Raw genomic sequence first — 19,233 nt, forward strand, 5'->3', positions numbered from 1 at the left:
TTAGCTTTTCCGACTGCTCCTTCTCCTTCTCCTCCTCCTCCCGCTTCAGCTTCTCCTGCTCTTTCCTGCTTAGCAGCAGAGGGCACGGGGCGCCGCGGTCACCAGAGCCGCGGGAGCCGCCGTGCCCGCCCACCCAGGGAAGGGGCTTACGGCACTCACCGTTTCTGCTCCCTGCGAAGGCAAAGGGAAGAGTGGGGTTAGTAGAGCCGCGGGAGTGACCGGCTGGTGCGGCATCCCCCGACCCAGGCTCACCTCTCTTCCTCCAGCTTCTTGCGCAGGATGTCCCTCCTCCAGGCCGGCATGCTGGCCAGGCGCGCCTCCTCTTCCTTCTCCTGCAACAGACAGCCGTGTTACCGGCACTGCCGGGAGCCCGCCCTCACTGCCGGCACCAGGGGGCCGCAGCATCATCCTGGTGCGCGGCACCACATCCTTCTGGCAGCGCCCTCCTTGGCACCGTACCGGTGGGGTTCACCAGCACATGGCTCGCCGATGCGCCCCTCACTGCCCACCTTCCGCCGGCGCCGGGAGGAGGAAGGAGCGCGTGGCGTGGCCAGCCCTTGCAGCACACCACAGCTTTATTGCATGACACGCGGGGGCCCACACTGCCCCGGCACCGCAAACGCCACACCAGAGGGGAGCGCAGCCCCGCCGCTGCACCTCCCACACAACACACAGCCACGGCAAGCGGCACACACTGCAACCTCGGCCCGGGGCCGCGCAGAACAGCACCCAGCCCTCTGCCAAGCTGAGCTGCACCACGAGCCACAGAGGCAGGCGAGTGCACCCGGGCACCAGCCCATAGCTGTCCCCTGAGCTTGCTGCTGCCCCATGCCACACCACTGGCACAGCCTGCAGCATCCCGTTGGACTCAGGTGTCGAACATCTCTGCCTCCTTCTCCTTCCAGAAGGAGAAGCTGCGGTCAATGAAGCGGCAGACGTCCTCCTCGCTGAACTCTCCCAGCTCCGGTACTGGCACTGCTGCCCCCTGCCCTTCCGGGGCCATGGTGGGGGGCTCTGGCAGGCTCTCTACCACTGCCACAGGGTCATCCCCAAAAAACTCCTGCACGAGGTCCTCAAAGCCGTCAAGCCAGTGGCGGTGGCCAGCTTCGACCTGCTCCAGCACGGTGCGGTGGAAACGGCGGACGCGGTGCCAGCTGTGGCTGCCCAGGCGGTCAAACATCTCGTAGCAGAGGAGGTGGCGGAAGCGCCGCTCCTCAGGGCTGAGGGGCATCTCCAGCAGCTGGAAGTAGCCCAGCATGAAGAGGTCGAGCGGGAGGCTGTCGTGGGGCATGGGCGAGCCGCCGACGTGCGGCAGGAAGTGTTGGGGCCAGTACAGCACTGTGGTGCGGCTCAGCCGCCGGATCTGACGCCCTGGGACCCGGCGGGCAACACTCCTCCAGCGGGCCAACAGCCGCCCCGCTGCCGGTCGCCGCCTCCCCGGCCGCCGTGGCCGCTCCTCCCCAGGCACTGCCACGAGTGCCCGCTTCTTCCAGTGCTCCAGGAAGAGGAAGACGGCGCGCTCCTTGCACCCCTTGGTGCGTTCATGCGGGCTGCTTGGCTCTGGCAGCGCTGGCCTGCTCCTCCGCAGCGCCCCATCCCCGTATTCCTCCTCCAGAATGGGCCGGCGGGTGCTACCAGGGGGCTGCACCCGCTTGCGCTTAGTGACCCTGGGGGGAGGTGCAGGGGGTCCCCCTGGCCCCTCGTAGTTGGCCTTGAGGCTGCGGACAGAGACACCGCAGCCCAGGATCTCGCGCCGGGCGTCGTGCTGGGCACCGGGGCTGCCCACTGCTCCCCCCGCCCCGGGGCCCTCCTGGCCCCTCAGGGTGGCTGGTGGTGCGGCCGCGCTCCTCGGCAGTGTGGGGGACTGGCTGCCGCGGGCAGGCGCGTCCTCGTGGGCGAGGGCGAAGCGCCGGGGTGCCGGCGGGGCAGAGAGTGGCACGAGTGGCAGCAGCTCCTCCTCCGGCCCCCCTGGAAGCGGCTGCCCCGGCTGCGCCTCGTGCATCACCCGCAGGCTCCCCAGCTGCCTCTCCAGGTGCTGCATGTCCTCCTCCCGCATCGGCTGCCCGGCGGGTCCCGGTATGCCCCCGCGGGCAGGTGGCCCGCGCCGGCAAAGGGGCGGCGAGCGGTTCCCAGGCTGCGGCGGGAAAGAGGGCAAAGGGGCTCTTGAGGCCATGCCGCACGCACCTCGTGCCACTGCCGCCGTGTGTGGCATCCCCGGGGTATGACTCCCCTGCATGCAGGTAGGGTGGTCCCCAGCCCAATTAGGGGCCAGAGGCAATGCCACGCACGCCGTCTCGCCAGGTCCTGAGCTGCTTGGGCCATGCCCACGCCGCGCTCGCCGCCGCAGCACGTGGGACCCCCCTACCTTGCGCCGCTGCTCCTCTTCCTCCTGCATGCGGAGCTGCAGCTTGCGAACCATCACCTGCCGCTTCCACTCGGGGATGGGCCGACCGTGCTCGTCCTGGCTCGGCACCAGCGCCTCCACCTCCACCGCTGCCCCAGCGCCTGCTGCCGGCAGCGGTGAGCTTCCGTTCAGCACTGGCTCCGGTGAGCCCCCTGCCAGGCAGCGTGGTGGCCCAGCAGCCTCGGGGGTGGCCGGCGGGGTGGGCGTCCTGGTGGGTGACGGGGAGGACACTGGCGACTCTGCCTGTGGAAGGAGGGAGGGAGGGAGGGCGGTGGGCACTTGCCGCGCTGTGCTGTGCCGCGCCACCGGCTCCCCTGGCCCCCATCACCACCTACGTTGGCCCCTGCCTGGCCGCTGCCGGAGAAGACGGTGGTGAAGCCTTTGCTCTGTGGCGTTGGCTTGAGGCTCTTCCCAGCTTTGATCTCGGCCAGCAGCTCCGAGTTGTCGCCGGTGGGGGACATCATGTTGAAGGACTTGGTGCCTGAAGGGAGGCAGAAGGGGCAGTAAGCACCCTGCCAGCACCATCTCCCTGCCCCTGTGAATCCCCCATCAGCTTGCAGGGTAGGAGGAGTGGCTGGCTGACTGCCCCCCTCTGTGCCATCCAGGAGCCCCTGGAACACCCCTGAAGCAGCATCCGGACACCCGGCTCACCGGTCCACAGGAAGAGCACAAAGCCAAACTCCTGGGTCCATCAGACCCCAGAGGAGCAACCCCCCAGCACTCAACAGCCTGGCACCCCAGCTCCACAGATCCGTAAGACCAGCACTCCAACACCAGCTTACAGGGTCCATGGCACCCTGTTTCAGCAGCACCCCAACATTCAGCTGCAAGGGTCCCAGCCTGGCCCCAGCCCCGAATGCCACTCCATGCTCCCGAGGCACTATGTTGCAACAGAAGTGTGCCTCTGGAGGGATGGCTCCGTGGCCGGTGGCAGCCCTGACGCTGCAGGACGGCCCTTGCGCTCCCCTGACAGGTGCCGGCAGCGATGCACCGACAGCCTGAGCCAGACTCCCTGCCAGCCCGGTGCCCAAAGGGCTGCGTGGCACCGGCACCCCGGGGATGCTCTTCCCACTGCTCATGCCACCCGCCTCGCGAGCACCCACCGTCCGTGCCAGCCATGCGTGAGTCCCTAACGGCCCATGGTACCGTGCCAAGGCAAAGCCCCCTCCCCGCGGCCGGCGCCCGCAGCTCGCTCCGCTCGGCTGCGCCACGCCGGAGCCAGAGGGCTGCGGGTGCTGAGGGCCCAGCGGGACGCGCACGCTGCCATCCAGCGCCGGCTGAGACCCCCCGGTCCCGGGAGCCGGCGCTAATAAAGCGGGCGCCGAGCAGCGGCCAAGCCCGCCGGCTGCAGTCAGCGGCGGGGGAGCGGCCGGTGCGCTCACGTGGCGGGGTCACGCCGGCCGGCTGAGCGCGAACAAAGGCCCTCTGTGTGCGGGGCCCGGCTGCCTGCCCAGCCCTGCCAGCCCTGCCTGGCGGCTTCGGCAGCCCCGCACCAGCGCTTGGCTTCCCGCGTGGCACCGCCGGCCGGCGACGCGCAGCGAGGGCCCGGCGGCCGCAGCGCCGCGGGCAGGTGACAGCCCCAGCGGCCATCGATGCCCCGCGGCTGCAGCACGGGGCCTCTCCGGCTGTGCCCCGCGCCAGGGCACCCCCTGAGCAGGGAGGAGCGTGGGGCCGCGGTACTTACTCTTCATCTGCCTGAGCGCCTTTCCTCCTAGGGAGAGAAGCAGAGAGGCGGCGCGGGGCGCGCGGCAGAGGAAGGATTTGGCCACCGCGAGACAAGAGAGAAGAGAAGCGGCCAGCAGTGAGAGCAGGCAGGGGCGAGCGGGCGTGGGGGCCCCCGCGCCGACACCGGAGGAGAGAAGGACAGAGAGGCTGTCAGGAGCCGCGCGGCCGAAGTGCCGCGGGAGGAGACGAGCCAAGGAGGTCAAAGCCACAGTGCAGCCAATAGACAGTGCCCAGGATCACTCCCCGTGCCCACCCGGCACCCTGCCACTTACTTCCCGTAGAGGAGGAGGAGCGGCGGGGGCCAGCGGGAGTCTCGGCGAGTGGGGGCGGCGGTGGGGGTGTCGGGCAGGCGGTGTCGGGCAGTGGTGGGGGCGGGGGTGGAGATGGCAGCTCGGCACCAGACTTGCTCTCCCCATTGCTCATGGTGTCCGCCGAGATGGGCGATGTCTGGAAGAGAGCATGGGCAGGCGTTGCTCGGCGCCGGTGCCGCTGAGCTGTGCTAACAGGCTCGCGGCGCGGGGCTCACCTCCTCGGTGTGCGCCATTCGCTGGGGGCCTGCCTGCTCGGCCACAACGTGCCCCAGGTGCTTGTAGTAGTCACCGGTGCTCGGCTGCTTGCCGAAATTCCTTGACCTCCTGCTGGAGTCGGCCCGGCGCAGGCCCTCGGGACTGCTGTCACGCGATGCCAGCTGCAATGGGGAGCCCACCTCAGCACTGCTGTGCCCGGCTATGACCGTGGTGCAGGGCCATAGTGGAGTAGGACCGTGCCAGCGGTTTGCCTTGGGGCAGATGCAGAGCTGAGACGGACAACAGGTGCATGCCCTGGAGTCTGTTCAGCAAACGGCTCTACCAGGGGCTGTGTGCCATGTTGGCAGTGTGCAGTATCAGTGCCTGGCACTGTGACCCCATAGCCTGTGCCCAGGATCCTGTCCAAGCCTCCCCCGGGATAACCCCCTGGGAACAGGAGTGCCGAGCCCCAGCCTCGCGGATTACAGGAAGCTTATCCCGCGCGGGGCTGGGGCCCGGTTCCAAACCTCCCTCTGAACAGGGCTCTCAAGCAGCGCAGCCTCAGCTCACCCCGGCACATTCCACAGCGGCTTTGCGAGTTGTGCTGCCGAGTGCTGCGCTGCAGGGGGCTGTGTCTGCTCCCTTGGTTTGGGGTGCCACCGTGGCATAGCCCTGCTCCCCTTGCTGGGGGCCCCTCTATTTGCATTTCCCCGTACGCCACCTCCACCCATGGCATTTTCACAGTGAGCCCGGGTGCTCGCCGCCACCGCCGCCAGCCCCAGCTAAGTCAACAAACATCAGCTTGGTGCTTCCTACTCCAGCTGCCATGGGAGTTGTGCCAAGCCTGGCTCCCACTCTAGCAGTCCCAGCTCTGGTTGGGCACAAGGGTCTGTGCTGCTGAGTCCCATTTCGTGGGGCACCCACACCACTGTGGCACCACTCTACCACACACCCACACCTCCCCGGGCAGTCCATTACTCCAGTAAGCACTAAAGAGCTAAGGCTGTGCACAACGAGCACTGTGGGGTCCTGAGCCCATCACATGCCTGGCACACACTGCTCTGCTGAGACACCCATCCCATGTGCCCCGTCCCCCAGAGCTCTGCCAGTGTCCTGATCATGCCCAGAATCCTGTCCCCAGTGAGGTGGCGCAAGTCATGGTAGGGGGTCAGGGCGGCCCCAAACCTACTGCATCCTTATGCCCCCCCAGCCCGCCATGGAGGGCTGCACCCCTCTTACCTGTGCACGCCTGGCTGAGCCCTCTCAGCTCCTGGCAGCGCTGGCTGTGCCACCCGACACCTGTGGCGCGGGCGACACCGGAGCCGGCTGCTCGGGTTACTGCCTGCGCAGCTGCCCACGCCCAGCTCGGCATGGTGCCTGTGGTATCGCCGGGCCGCATGGGCGCGGCTGCCATGGCATGATGCTGCCGGGTGCCCCAGCCGGTGCAGCAGTAGAGTGTGCCCACCCAGTGCCGTGCAGCTACCAGAGCATCGCTGGCCCCAGCTTGCTGCATCCTTGCTGCTGGTTGAGCTCCAGCCCTCCCAGTGCATGCCAGTGTCGCAGGCATGTGGCCTCCAGCTGGGACTGTCCCCTCCCAGTGCAGGCAACAACTGCTCAAACGGGATGGGTGCCTGGTGGCATGTCCCTCCCGGGTGTTATGTCCCTTGAGCTGTGTATGGGGCATGGTGCAGGGGACACGGTGCATGGGGCCGTACCTCTCGGCGCAGCGCCTGGCTCTCCACATGCCGCAGGTTGTTCTTGGCCCGCACGTAGATGTCAGCGGTGTGGGGGGCAGCGGGGGGCGCAGGTGCAGGGTAGCCAGGGGGTGGCGGGGGTGGCCGGGTGGTGGGGGGTGGGGGTGGTGGTGGGGGAAAGGCAGGGGGTGGTGGCGGCGGGGGACCCTCGCCTGCTGGGCCCCGGCCCCGTGGCCGCATCTCAGGGTCCAGCATGTCCATGTACGCCTGCATGTCCGCCAGCGCCGGCTCAGGCACCCCTGCGCAGGGCAGGGGGTCAGGGGGGGCTGGACCCGCACCCCCCGCCCCGCGCCCCCTGGCCCCGCACTCACGGGCGGCGGGGGCCCCTGGGGGGCCACCCCTCTTCTCCCCGGTGCTGGACTGGCTGGAGTGGCAGGAGTCGTAGTTGGAGAGGGTGCTGGCAGGGGAGCCCACCTCGAAGCGCGCCTGGGGCACCGACGCCGTGGTGTTGGGCGATGACATGCCCGAGTCCGGCTGTCGGCATTCCCCATCCGCCGAGGGGTCTCGTGACAGCACGCGGTGCTCCACGCTCTGCTGGCACAGCCGTGGGGTCAGGCAGCAGGGCAGGGGTGGTGAGGCCCAGCGTGCTCCCTGTGTGCTCCCCACGCCCTCATCCCTGGGCACCGCCGTACCATGTTCTCCACGGTGCGCAGGTACTGGGCGCAGTGGCTGTGGCCATTGTAGTCAGCGAGGTCAGCTGCTGTGTAACCATCCTGGTCACGAATGCTGAGGTCGGCACCGTTCACCACCAGGATCTGGCAGCACTGGGGAGAGTGGGGGTGCATGGCAGGGCTGGAAGGAAGGGCCCCTCCTTGCCCTGACACCCTGTTGGCCACCAGCACCCACCTCCAGCTCGCCATTCTCGGCGGCATCGTGCAGCGGTGTGCCGCCCCAGCCATCGGCAGTGATCTCCCCGCCGTGCAGCAGCAGCCAGCTCAGCACCTTGGCGTGGCCACGGCTGGCGGCGAAGTGCATGGCCGTGGCCCCCTCGGCGTCCCGCTCCGACAGGCTCACCGTCGTGAAGCTCATCTGTGTGGGCAGGTGGGCTGAGCACTGGGGCTCTGCGCTCTGTGCTGTGCCACCGCGCTGTGCCACCACGCCGTGCCGTGCCTGGACAGCGCTTACCAGCCATACGATGACAGTGTTGTGGCCCATCTGGGCGGCGGCGTGCAGTGGGGTCATCCCGTCATAAGCGCGCGCGTGGGGGTCAGCCCCACAATCCTGCACCAGGTACTGGATGATCTCCAGGTGGCCTTCCTGGCAGGCGAGGTACAGCGGGGTGGCCCCCGTCTTGGTCTGGGCACTCAGCGTACTGCAAGTGGGGCACAGCGCCCGTCACCTGTGGGCACTGCTACTGCCAGGGTTGGGACAGGAGGCAGGCAGGATACAGGGACACGGGGGCTTGTGGGACACAAGGAACGTGGGCAGGTGCAGGGGAAACAGCTGTGGGCAGGCGGGGCAGTGCCAGGGTTGGGAGCTGTCCACCCCATGGCTTCCCGTAGGTCCCCGTGCTGCTGCGGTGGCTGCAGCTGCAGCGGGAGGTCACTAAGTTAATCAGCCTGCTTAGGCTAAGCTCCTTCCTCCGGCTGTTTTTGGACACTGCAATTTAGTCGTATTTTAAAGTAAGCTGCTTACACAGCACCGGCCGTGGAGCCGGCAGGGAAAGGCCAACTTGCACCATGGCGGTGTCCGGCCCAGCTGCTGGGTGCTGGTGTCCCCTCACTGCTCCAAAAGGCCTTGGCATCCTTGTGTCTCTCATCTTGAACTGTGTATCCCAAATTGTGCAATCCAAATCCTGAATCCCACATCTTTTACCCCACATCCCCCATAGACCCATATTCTGCATCCCACATCCTGCATCCTGCCTCCCGACCCCACAGGAAGCTGTTTTATTAAGTGCTCCATAAAAAAACCTGTTGAATATTTAAAAAAGGAAGAGCAATAAATACTCTGCTCTGTTATCGCAATGATCGCAGGCCCTAAATAATTGATCCCTGTAACTGTGAGACGGGCTGTGGCCAGCACTCCCTTCCCGCTGTGCCTTGCGTGCCGTGCCACTGAGTGCTTGCCCCGCGGTCCAGGAGTGCCAGGCTGGCACAGCCCTGTGTGCTCCCCAAGCAGGGGCTGGGGAGCTGGAGACAGCGGGAGCACAGGCACAGGGTCAGTCCCTGACTCCCATTTCTCAGTAATTGGGAAGGGGTTAAGCCACTTGGGCACCACCAGTAAACTGCTTTGCCAGATGGCTGAGACCCCACGCTGGGCCACCGGCTGCCGGGGGGCCCCCGCGGGCCCATGCGAAGGTGGGCTGGGAGAGCCAGCATCCCGCAGTGGCACCAGGGATTGGATTTCGCAGCTGTAACGGAGCCTCCGGGCAGGCGCGGGGCTGGGAGCAGGGCCAGCCCTAAATAATTCAGGGGGAAGGCGGTGACAGCGGCGGAACAACCCCGGCAAGCAGCGTGAAAGGCAATGTGAAGCCGTGCCACACCCGGGCTGACACAGTGAGCATCGAGCAGGAGCAGTGACTGGTTTGGGGCTGGGCTTGGGCTGCAGGGGTTAATCCCAGAAGTGCTCAGGGCTAAGCTGGCACACCTGGGGCAAGGAGATAAAGAACTGGGGCTGGGACAGCTCTGACCAGTAAGTGCCATGGGATCCAGGGATCTCTGTGGCCCTGCCTGGAGAAAAAGATGCAGGGCTCTGGTGTTGTGGCACCCAGAGACAGAGGGGTGCCGAGTGCTGGTTCACATCCCGCTGCCTCAGGACTCCCTGGATGTGGGAGAGCTGTGCAATCCGTCTCATCCACAACCCTGGAGCCTTCCAGGGACAGTGTGGAGCAACAGCGCATCCCCCCGGCTCCGCTTTGGCAGGGTCTGTGGGTTATTTCTAGTGGCCTCTGCCCACCACAGGAAATCGGATTAGCGGCCACCTAATCACCTGCTGCAGCCTCGTGGCGAGGCCCGGCATCGCGGGCCCTGTGGACTGCTATGCCAAGTAACCCGGGGACCAGCCCGGCTCCGGGTACCGCTCAGGAGGAAAAGCGGGGATGCTGCCGCGACGGAGCCGTCTGAGAGAGGCTGCCATGTCCAGCAATGCCCGCGGACCTGGGCAAGCGGAAAGGTCGTCTCCGGCGCGGGGAGCAGCCTCTCCTCGGCGGTCAGCCTAATCCATTTACATAACAGCGGGCGGACAAAGGCGGCTGTGTTATCGCCCCGCGCCAGGAGCCGACTCAGCGGCCAGTGACAATATTTCTGCCAGCGCTCGCCCCTCTCCTCCTCTCCCTTTCTTTCTGGGCCATAAAGAAGGTGCAGCTGGCTGCCCAGCCTGATAACGTGGCCGCGTTGCCCTTGGAGCTAGGGGATCAGGGTGGCTGCAGCATTCGTCCCCAGTGCTGGCACTTTGCCCAGTGGCTGGAGGGAAGGTTGGGGCCACAGCAGGCACCCTGTTCTCCCACTAGCCCCTCTCCTGCTGGTTGGTGCCAAGCTTCAGGCAGACCCTGTCTCGCTGCCAGCAGTTGGGGCCGTTACCTGGGGCAGTGTCCCAAGAGGAGTCGCAGGGAAGGGAAATCCCCTTTCACCGCGGCGTAATGGACGGGCAGTGCTCCCGTATTGGTGGCTGCGGTGGGGTCGCTGCCTCCAAAGCGGAGGAGCCAGTCGATCACCTCATGGTGACCGAAGCGGGCTGCCAGGTGTAGGATGGTGGCACCAGAGTTGTCTGTGTCCTGCAAGAGGAAGTGGGACGGCTGTCAGTACCAGGGACCAAGCCCTTCCGGCAAGGGGGCTGGGAACAGCAGGCAGCCGTGAGGCATTCCCCAGCCCGGAGCTGATTCCGGGCGGATGGAGTGGCCAGGGTAGAACTCCTGGAGAGGGGCTGGAGCAGGAGCACAGGGCATTGGAGCGACCGTAGGACCAACGTGTCTGCCCTCCGTCAAATGCCTGCGTCCGCACACAGTGAGTGCAGCACAATGCCCTCCTTGTTCTACCGGCCGCGGAGCCCCTAACCGCGGGAACTTGCCGCCGAGCCCCGCTGTGCCGCCGGCCCGTGCGCCCTCCACGCTCGGTGGGGCGCGGGTAACGCTGGCCCCTGGCCAGGAGGTCGCCGATGCGTGCTGACCCCTTCCTTCCCGATTAATCTCCGCTCCCAGCCCCGCCGCCGCCTCCTCTTCCTTCGGCCGTCACATGTCTTTAACTCTCGGCCGGCCCCGGGGCAAGCCGCTTACCGCCGCGGTCCCGCCGTTGTGTAACCCCGGGAGGGGCCGGCAGCCCCGGGGAATATTTGCAGCCCTCGCGGCTGAACCCCTCCGGGATGCCGGGGACTCTCCGGGTCCGTCGGATGCCGGCCGCTATGCACGGCGGAGCTCCGTCCGTGCCGGCTAGGACGGACCCCGGCGCGCCGTCGGCGGAGCTGGAAGCACCACGCGTGACCGTCTCCCCGCGGCCACAGCCACCCACACGGGACCGCGGAACGCCTCCCCGGCCGCCCGCGCCACCGAGGGACCCTCCGCCGCCCCCCGCGACCCCGCTCGCACCTGCACGCCGCAGCCCCCCTGCGTGAGCAGCCACTGGAGACAGGCGAGGTTGCCGGTGGCGGCGGCGTCGTGGGCCGGCGTGGCCCCGTTTCGCGCCCGCGCGTCCCCGCGGAGCGCGGCCTCGGCCGCCAGGTAGCGGAGGCAGGCGAGGCGACCGGCGCGGGCAGCGTGGTGCGCGGGAGACGCGCCCAGGGCGTCCCGCAGCCCCGGCCGCAGCAGCCCGGCCGCCCGCAGCCCCCGCAGCGCCTCCACGTCGCCCTGTCGCGCCGCCTGCAGCGCCCGCTCCAGCGCCATCCCGGCGGCGGCCCCGGCCCCAGCGGCCCCGGCGGCGGCCCCGGCCCCGGCGGCCCCGGCCGCCGCTTGGCACTGTGCGGCGCTCCCGCCCCGCCGCCCCCCGGCCCCGCCGGCTCCTCCTCTCCCTCCCCCGGGGCCGCCCCTCCGCCCGCCCCGCCCGACGGCGCGGCGATTGCCCGCTGCTCGGGACCCCCGCACCGCTCCCCCCGGCCTCTGCTGGTGCAGCCGCGCTTTGCCGAATGGCGGACGGGACCGGGACCAGGACAGGGACGGGTGCAAGTCCGGCAAAGCTGCCGGCGCCGTTCTCCGCGGCCTTGTGTAGCGGCCCCACGGGTGTCCCCACGCCGCCCGCCCAGGCAAGAGGTGCGGCAAAGATGGGCTCCTCTGGCACCCTCGACGTGCGCTGCCGGCCCTAGCAGCGCAGACAGAACGGGGGGCGCTGGGCGGGCGGCTGCCCCACCTCAGACGGCCGCGGGGTGCCGGCAGCCGGTCACGGTCCGCTTTGGTATCCACCTGTCCCGGCCGCCACTCGGAAAAGTGGTTTTATGAATCGCTGGCGGGGCAGCGGGCGGCGTGGGAGGACAGGCGGGGAGACCCTCCGTCAGGACCGCGGACAGCGGAGGTGCTTCTCGATCAGCACCGAGGACAAGGCAAGGCCGCCCTCCCCGCCTCCTTCCCTGCCTGACCCCCGCCCTCCCTGCCCGGCTCTCGCGCCCTGCCCCGCCGGCGGTTTATAAAGCCGGTAGCGGTATGGAGAGCGGGAGCGCCATGTCCCCACGGGGCGTTGCGCGGCAGGCACCCCGGCTCCGGCCCCCCTCCTGCCTCCGCCGAGCTGTGCAAAGTGAGAGCTCCAGCATTTCCGACCCGCCGCGCCCGCGGGCGGCCCCGTCTGCCCGTGGACCCTCCGGTCCCTCACGGAGACGCGCTGCCGCGCTCGCACCAACGAGAGCCGAGCTGGCGCTCGGCGAGGCCGTGAGTGCCGCGGCTCCCGGCACCCCGCGTCCCCTGGATCCTGAACCCCTTCCGGACCCTGCGTGCACTCTACTGCGAGCTGTCACTGCCTGCTCGGGACTGTGTCCACCACCCGACCCAAAACCCCGGGGCGTCCACGGGAACTGTGTTACAACCGGAGAGAGCCGACGGCGCCGGGAACGCGGGCGCGGGGGGGGCGATGCTGCCCGTGCCGACCCGAAGCCCCTAGCTCCCCAGGAGTCCCGGAGCTGACAGGGCACTCCTGGGCGCGGCGGGGAGACCCCAGTCCCGGTGGAGTCGCACGACTCCGCGGGCAGCCCCGGAGCCGCCCGCCGCCGCGGCTCCCCGCGGTGCCGGCGCTCCTCCCCGCGCGGGGGCGCGCCGCGCGCTGTCCGCCAATGGCGCGGCGCGGCGGGTCCGGGGCGCGGCGGGGCGCGGCCAAGCGCGGCGGTGCCGCAGCGCCGCTGCGGGCGGGGCACCGGTGCCGCCATGTCGGAGCCGGGGGCCGCGGGCCCTAGCCCGGCTGCTATCCAGGTGTCCAGGTACGGCCCCGCCGCGTCCGCGGGCACGGACAGGGCTGGGTAGGGAGGCGGGCGTGCTGGGGGCCGTGGGCGGGTGCCGGTCTGCAACCGAGATACTGCCCGCCCTGCTGCCGACATCGGCGGCGCCGCCCGCTTTAGTCATGCTGTCAGTGACACCGGCCGCGGGCAGAGCGCAGCAGCGCCGCGCCCGTGCTCCGTGCTGCGGGGGCTGGGAGCGAGCAAGGCTGCCGTGGTACTCCCGGGCGCGGTTGTCCCGCCTGTGTCCCCGCGGCTCCCGGGCGCGGCCGCCCTGAAACAGCCGCTCCTGTCCGGGCCAGCGCGCAGCCGCTGCCTCAGTGCCCTCCGGGCCGTTACTCGCCGTTGGCAGAAAGCGCGGCTGCTGCCAGGAAGCCGCGTGGAGCACCGGCACGTGCCCGGCTGGGTCTGTGCCGCACCGGGGCCCGGCGGGGTGCGGCCCTGGTGAGACGCCGGCTGCCCTGGCAGAGGCGCCCTGCTTCCTTCCGCTCCCAGCGGTAATTCGGAGCTGTTTCCATCACCGCTCACAGGAAGCCGCATGCGAGCAGCGATGGCCCGGCAGCTCAGCCGGTGGGCGATATGCTGCCTCCCGGCAGCCACACCGGGGCTGGGCTGGGGGCGCGGCAGGGGTTGTGAGCTCTCATGTGCCTCCTTCGGCAGGATTATGCGCCCAGACGATGCCAACATCGCTGGGAATGTCCACGGGGGAACCATCCTGAAGATGATCGAAGAGGCAGGAGCCATCATCAGCACCCGCCACTGCAATTCCCAGGCTGGGGTGAGTAGGTGCCGGCGTGCCTGCCAGACTCTGGCATGGTGACCTTTCACTCCCTGCCGTGTCTCAGGGGCAGTAGAAGTCCTGCACTGGAAGTGTTTGCTCTTGCATGCAAGCCACTGGTGTCTCTGCAGCTGGGGCAGGGTTCCAGTAGCTAGAAGCATTCTGCTGAAATTGTGGTTTACCAGCAGAAACATTATTACTCATTATTGCTGTTAATGTTTTAACTCCCAAGAAAGGCAAGTTGGGGCAACCCCGGTGTTGGTTACAGATGGGGAAGGAAGCACAGCCAGTGGCTGATAAGGTGGCGGTTGCAGTATCCGAGCCACACATGCATGGCAGGTTTGGCTGGTCTCAGGGAGCTGCCAGCTGTGGTCCTGCGTGGCGTGGCTGTGATCACTATGTTGGCTGTCTTACCATCCCCAGGAGCCCTGTGTGGCTGCACTGGCACGGGTGGAGCGGACGGACTTCCTCTCGCCGATGTGCATCGGCGAGGTGGCCAACGTCAGCGCTGAGATCACCTACACCTCCCGGCACTCTGTGGAGGTTCAGGTCAACGTCATGTCTGAAAACATTTTAACAGGTGGGTGGCTGCTGGTGGCTGTGTTCCAGAACACCAGGAATAACAGTGTTAAGCCAAGAGCTTGCAGCAGTGACCCCATCCTCTGCTCCATCACTGGCAGCATGTGGCAGAGAGGAGATCTAGTGTGTTTATTGACAGAGCTGGGAGTGGAGGGAGGGCTGGTGCTGGGGAGGCAGGCCAAGCAGGCTCCCTGGGATTTATGGCTCCATTGTAGTGAAAAACAGCAAAATCTGTTTGTAGCTCTTCCTGCCTGATTTGCTGCCTGTGGCTGCCTTTGGCCTGAAAAAGTCCCTTTTCCTGCTGTTGCTGTGACAACCAGTTCTGCTTGCTGGGACACCTTCCCAAAAGCGCATTGTCACATCCGCTAAGAGCTAAAGCCTGGTAGGAGCCAGCAGGGCAAGGGGCCACCAATGCCAGTGGCATTGCCAGTGTGTGCCCAACCCCAGACCGGTGGCAGGTACAGCACTGCTGGCCTTGGCACCATCACCTGCTGCCCCCTTCTCCTCCAGGGGCAAAGAAGGTGACGAACAAGGCGACACTGTGGTATGTGCCGCTGTCCCTGAAGAACGTGAATAAGGTCCTTGAGGTTCCCCCCATCCAGGTAGGACAGCTCACTTGGGTCCCCCCGAACTGGAACTTGTCCTCTCTGTGGAATGGCACTAACCTGGCCCTGTTGGCACTCCCAGCTGTGCCAGTGGCTTTGCCAATCCCCTTCTTACCAGCCTTCTATTCCAGTATGCTAGAAAGGAACAGGAGGATGAGGGGAAGAAGCGTTATGAGGAGCAAAAGCTGGATCGTCTGGAAACGAAGCAGAGAAATGGTGACGTGATTTTACCTGTCATCAACCCAGGTAACACGGGCAGTGTGTAGCCAGTGCAAATTGCCCAGCAGTACTGGGAGACCAAATTGGTCTCCAGGGCAACTCTGGCCATCCCCAGGGCCCTGTAGCTGCAAGTGTGCATTCTGAAACACCACACCAGGGATGGAGATGGGATTTTGGAGTAGCAGTGTGTGTGAGTGGAGGGGGAGCTGAGTGGATACCTGTGGTACCCTGAATGTGGATACCCATGGATGAGATCCCCTCTCCAAAACCCTGTTCCTGTATCACTCCTTGTGTGCTTGTGTGCAGCTAGAGCTGATTTTGCTCAGCAAGGTATAAATGCAAGTGTTCGGCAAGGGTGGCCTCGAGGGCTGGCTGTGGTCTTCAGGCAGAGGCGGAGAGGTGGCGTATGAGGAATGCTGGGGGAGGTAATGGAGAATTAAAGTTGCTCAAATGCTTTTTTCTTCTCTGTCCTCCCTGCTCACAGACAGGCAGACAAAAGGTAAGGTTCAGCGAGCACTGCTCCATGGGTGGTCACCCTGAGTAGGACTGGGCTGCTTCTCCTTTCTCTGAGCTTCTTTAACATCTCTCATTAGATAGAAAACACAGCCACTTCTGAGAGAGGATTTCCTCTGCTGAGAGTTTGAGGGTGTGACTTCTGTCACCTGGAGGTTGTGGTGGGACAGGGGTCACCAGGATGTGCCAGGGCTGGGGGCATGGGGGTGAAGGTCTTCCCACCAAGGGGAAAACAGGGGCTCTATGCAGTAGGGTTTGGGAGGTTCAACTGAGGGTGGAAGCAGACAGCCGTGTGACCCAGTTCACTCCTGTTTGCTTTCATGCTCTTTGAAAGCTTGAAAAGAAAGAAAAAAGCTGAGCTAGAATAAAGTGGATGGGTGGAGATTAGAGGGAGGCAGCAGCCCATCAGGTGGTGAACAGTCTATGCTCTTGGAACTTCTCCAGCCTGATTTAACCACTGGTTTCAACATAGTTCAGCTTTGCACAAGCCAGTCCCATGTTTTCTTCCTTTGGACAACTTAAGACAGGGGTGTATGGTGGTGTATGGGTGCCAGCTGAGTAGCTCTCACCTTGCTTTGCTCTCTAACCAGAGCCACACACTGTTGGCTACAGCCAGTCCAGCCTGATCCACCTGGTGGGCCCATCGGACTGCACGCTGCTGGGCTTTGTGCATGGAGGTGAGTGAGTGCTACCCTGCACAGCACCTGGGTTGCAGGTCCAGGTGGCTTTTCCCTGGAGCAAAGTGTGGTTGGAGAGTGACTCTGTTTTCAGTGGGCTCTGCCTCTGGAGGCACACAGGCCCCTTTGCATTGACTGTCAGGGTCAGAGTTGCTTTAGCTGAAACAAAAGCTTTGTCTTTTTCTGTGCCCCAAGAACTCATGTATTCAAACTGTAAATCCTACAGTTTTGTTATTGCCTCTGAGATTGCAAATCCTGTAGTACAAACACGCAGCGTGTGACTGCAATTACCTGAAGTAATTTTCTCTTGGCTGACACGTGTAGTATAAGCCCTGGGAGAGGTATGTTTGCTGAGGGTTGGGACAACACATACCTAATCCTTAAATAAACAAAACAAACATGGCTCAGACCTGTTTCAAGGTTTGTGGGATACACGCAAGGGTGACGTCTGCTCAGAGAAATTTGGGAGAGACAGAGCTGACCTTAATCACAGGTCTGCGAGGATGTTGCCCTGGTATTGACAGGAGCCCTTGTACTGGATTTTCCTGAAGCTGGGACGTAGTCTCCGGTCCAACTCCCCAGCATAGCTTTGGCCATGCTAAGGCCTTACTGACCTTGGTGTGGTTCTCCTGAAATCCCACTGACTTCCCTGAGACAGGACCCTCTGCTTCCCCTCACAGGTGTCACCATGAAGCTCATGGATGAGGTTGCTGGGATTGTGGCTGCCCGTCACTGCAAGACCAACATCGTCACTGCCTCAGTGGATGCCATTAACTTCCATGAGAAGATCAAAAAAGGTACCAAGGGTGGTGGCAGGCACTGTGATCTCCTGCGTTGCCACACCCTGGCTCCCTTGGATGTGCTTCAGGACATACTGGCAGAGAAAATTAGTCCGTGTTTGATTAGTCCCATGCTCCGCTTAAGACACAGTTTAAGCATAAAACACGCAGGACCCCTTGCTCCCTTCACTGGCTCCTCTCTGTTTCACAGGCTGCGTCATCACTGTCTCAGGACGTATGACATTCACAAGCAATAAGTCCATGGAAATAGAGGTCTTTGTGGATGCTGACCCATTTGTGGATGAGCCTCGGGAGCGGTACCGTGCTGTCAGCGCCTTCTTCACCTATGTGTCCCTGAGCAAGGAGGGGAAGCCCCTGCCCGTCCCACAACTGCTGGTAAGAGCTTTTCTCTCTGGATTGGACCCAGCAGGGCCATCACCTCTCCTGCTCCTCCTGGGGCAGAGCCCAGCCCAAGAAATCCTCTTCCCTTGAGTTACTCAGCAGAAAAATATGAGTACAAATGAGACTTCCCAGGACAGGCTTCAGGGGGTTTTGCTTGTTTTGTTTTTGTTTAGTTTTTGTTTTGTTTTTTTTTTGTTTTGCCTTTTGTTTTTGTTTTGTGTTTTGTTTGTTTTGTTTTGGCTTTTGTTTTTGTTTTGGTTTTGTGTTTTGTTTGGGTTTTGTTTTGTTTTGGCTTTTGTTTTGCGTTTGTTTTGGTTTTGTTTTTTATTTATTTTGAAAATTGCCAGTGTGAAGGTTGGGGATTTTCTCCTTTCTCATTGTTGAGGACAGGCTGCATGCAGGCCCTGCACCAGGGGACCCCGAGTGGCAACGGAGGCCTCCACATCCCTAGCTGCCGCTCCCCATGGTGTCCCCATTCCAGCTTCCTGCCTATATTATCTCCCCTAATGCTGGCAGGGCTTTGCTGACGTGGTGCTCCTGACTGGGGGTGTTGCTTAATATTTGACGTGGCACAGGTCTCCTGCTTCATGCAGGGCACACTGGCTGTGTGTTTGACAGAGGGCAGCTTTTCCCTCACACTTCTGTGAGGGGAGGCGCGTTTCCCTCCCGCACACACTTGCAGCACGCTGACGCTGCAGCTTTGCACTCTTTCTGCGACCTCAGACGGAGACAGAGGACGAGAAGCGTCGCTTCGAGGAAGGGAAGGGCAGGTACCTGCAGACCAAAGCCAAGCGGCAGGCACAGATGCAGCAGGCTGCCCAGCAGTGACCTGTCTGGCACCCTTGCCACCAGCGCCCGCCAAACATACAGGTTGTTCCCGTTCGTTTTGTGTCCGGTCCTCGCCAGCCCCATGCCTCCGCCCGCCCCAGCCTGCTGCCGGCTCCACTGCTTTGCTGCTGATGGGCTCAGCACCGTAGACCTCGTGCTTCAGGTGGCTGAAGCTCCCTGAAAGCCCCCAGGAGTCTTCCCAGGCACTCGCCATCTGCCTCCAGAGCCACTGTTGCTGTTTGATCCCGTTGGCAACGCTCCCGCCTGTGTCAGAGCCAGGATGGAGGCGTGCGGTGGCTCGAGGGGCGCGTGAGGCCGCAAGTCTTTGTGCTGCTGTGTTCGACTCGCTGGTTTGTCCTACCATGCACACCAAAGCTTTCGTACGTGCTGTGCCGCGCCGGGCCCGCACTGAATGTCTGTGACATCTCTAGGTAGTTCTCTGTGCATATCTAAGTTATTTAAGGAATCCTGTGGCATAAATAAAAATCTGTTTCATTGACTGGAATGAAAGGCTGACAGTTCTATTTCAAACAATTGTGCTTTTCCTCCCTCCCCCAGATCCGCCCGCGCTCCCCAAGTGGCGCCAGGCGTTCCTGGCCTTGTTTTTAAGGAAGTCTGGCTGTTTTAATGGGACCCTCAGAGCAGTTCCTGCTGGAATGGGTTCCCGGTTTGGGATATTAAACAATAAACTACCTAGCAGGAGGTTGTAGTGAGGTGGGGCCGGTCTCTTCTGCTGTGCCTGCAGTGCGAGGACAGACGGTAATGGCTTTAGGCTGACAGAGTGGAAAATCAGAACAGGTATCAGCCAATGTTTTCCCCGTTCGGGCGCTCAGGGCAGCAGGAAGGGGGTGGAGTCACCATGCCTGGAGGTGTTCAGCAGCATCTGCGCCTGGCTCTGGGTGACGCGGCTTAGGGATTACAGTGGCGGTGCGGGCGGGCGGTGGGACAGGATGTTGGGAAAGCTCCCCAGCCCCGACGGCTCCGTGACCGAACCCAAACCGGCCCCGGCAGCCGCGGCCCGGCCGCGTCCCACAGCGCCGGCCGCCACCGCCGCGCAACTCTCGCGAGAGCGGCGCCGCTCCGCTGCTGCCGCGGCTGCGCGGGGCGGGGCTCTCGCGA

The 19,233-nt window shown here is 64.5% G+C and overlaps 2 protein-coding genes across 7 annotated transcripts; one reads left to right on the top strand and one right to left on the bottom strand.

Moving 5' to 3' along the window:
- Positions 1-338: 338 nt before the first annotated feature.
- ESPN (espin) lies at positions 339-11,205 on the bottom strand. Its single transcript, XM_053963055.1, has 12 exons — positions 10,912-11,205; positions 9,911-10,104; positions 7,515-7,701; positions 7,236-7,418; positions 7,022-7,153; positions 6,351-6,920; positions 4,656-4,817; positions 4,402-4,576; positions 4,089-4,115; positions 2,740-2,885; positions 2,351-2,647; positions 339-2,134 (listed from the first exon to the last, which is right to left on the bottom strand). Exons 1-12 carry the CDS (start codon positions 11,203-11,205, stop codon positions 869-871), a joined length of 3,633 nt encoding a protein of 1,210 aa, XP_053819030.1. The 3' UTR covers positions 339-868.
- A 1,406-nt stretch (positions 11,206-12,611) lies between these two features.
- On the top strand, positions 12,612-18,619 carry ACOT7 (acyl-CoA thioesterase 7). 6 transcript variants are annotated; one of them, XM_053962995.1, is made up of 10 exons: positions 12,612-12,719; positions 13,395-13,512; positions 13,936-14,092; positions 14,602-14,693; positions 14,828-14,942; positions 15,400-15,414; positions 16,019-16,105; positions 16,786-16,902; positions 17,096-17,280; positions 18,010-18,619. In XM_053962995.1, the coding sequence occupies exons 1-10, from the start codon at positions 12,667-12,669 to the stop codon at positions 18,112-18,114; spliced, it is 1,044 nt and encodes a 347-aa protein (XP_053818970.1). In that variant the 5' UTR covers positions 12,612-12,666; the 3' UTR covers positions 18,115-18,619. The 6 variants fall into 6 exon arrangements, with proteins under 6 accessions (XP_053818970.1, XP_053818971.1, XP_053818974.1 ...); XM_053962999.1 differs by lacking the exon at positions 12,612-12,719 and adding an exon at positions 12,892-13,231; XM_053962997.1 differs by lacking the exon at positions 12,612-12,719 and adding an exon at positions 13,100-13,304.
- The last annotated feature ends 614 nt before the right edge of the window (positions 18,620-19,233 follow it).

This window comes from Vidua chalybeata, chromosome 22 (assembly GCF_026979565.1).
Source record: "Vidua chalybeata isolate OUT-0048 chromosome 22, bVidCha1 merged haplotype, whole genome shotgun sequence".
Lineage (NCBI taxonomy): Eukaryota > Metazoa > Chordata > Aves > Passeriformes > Viduidae > Vidua > Vidua chalybeata.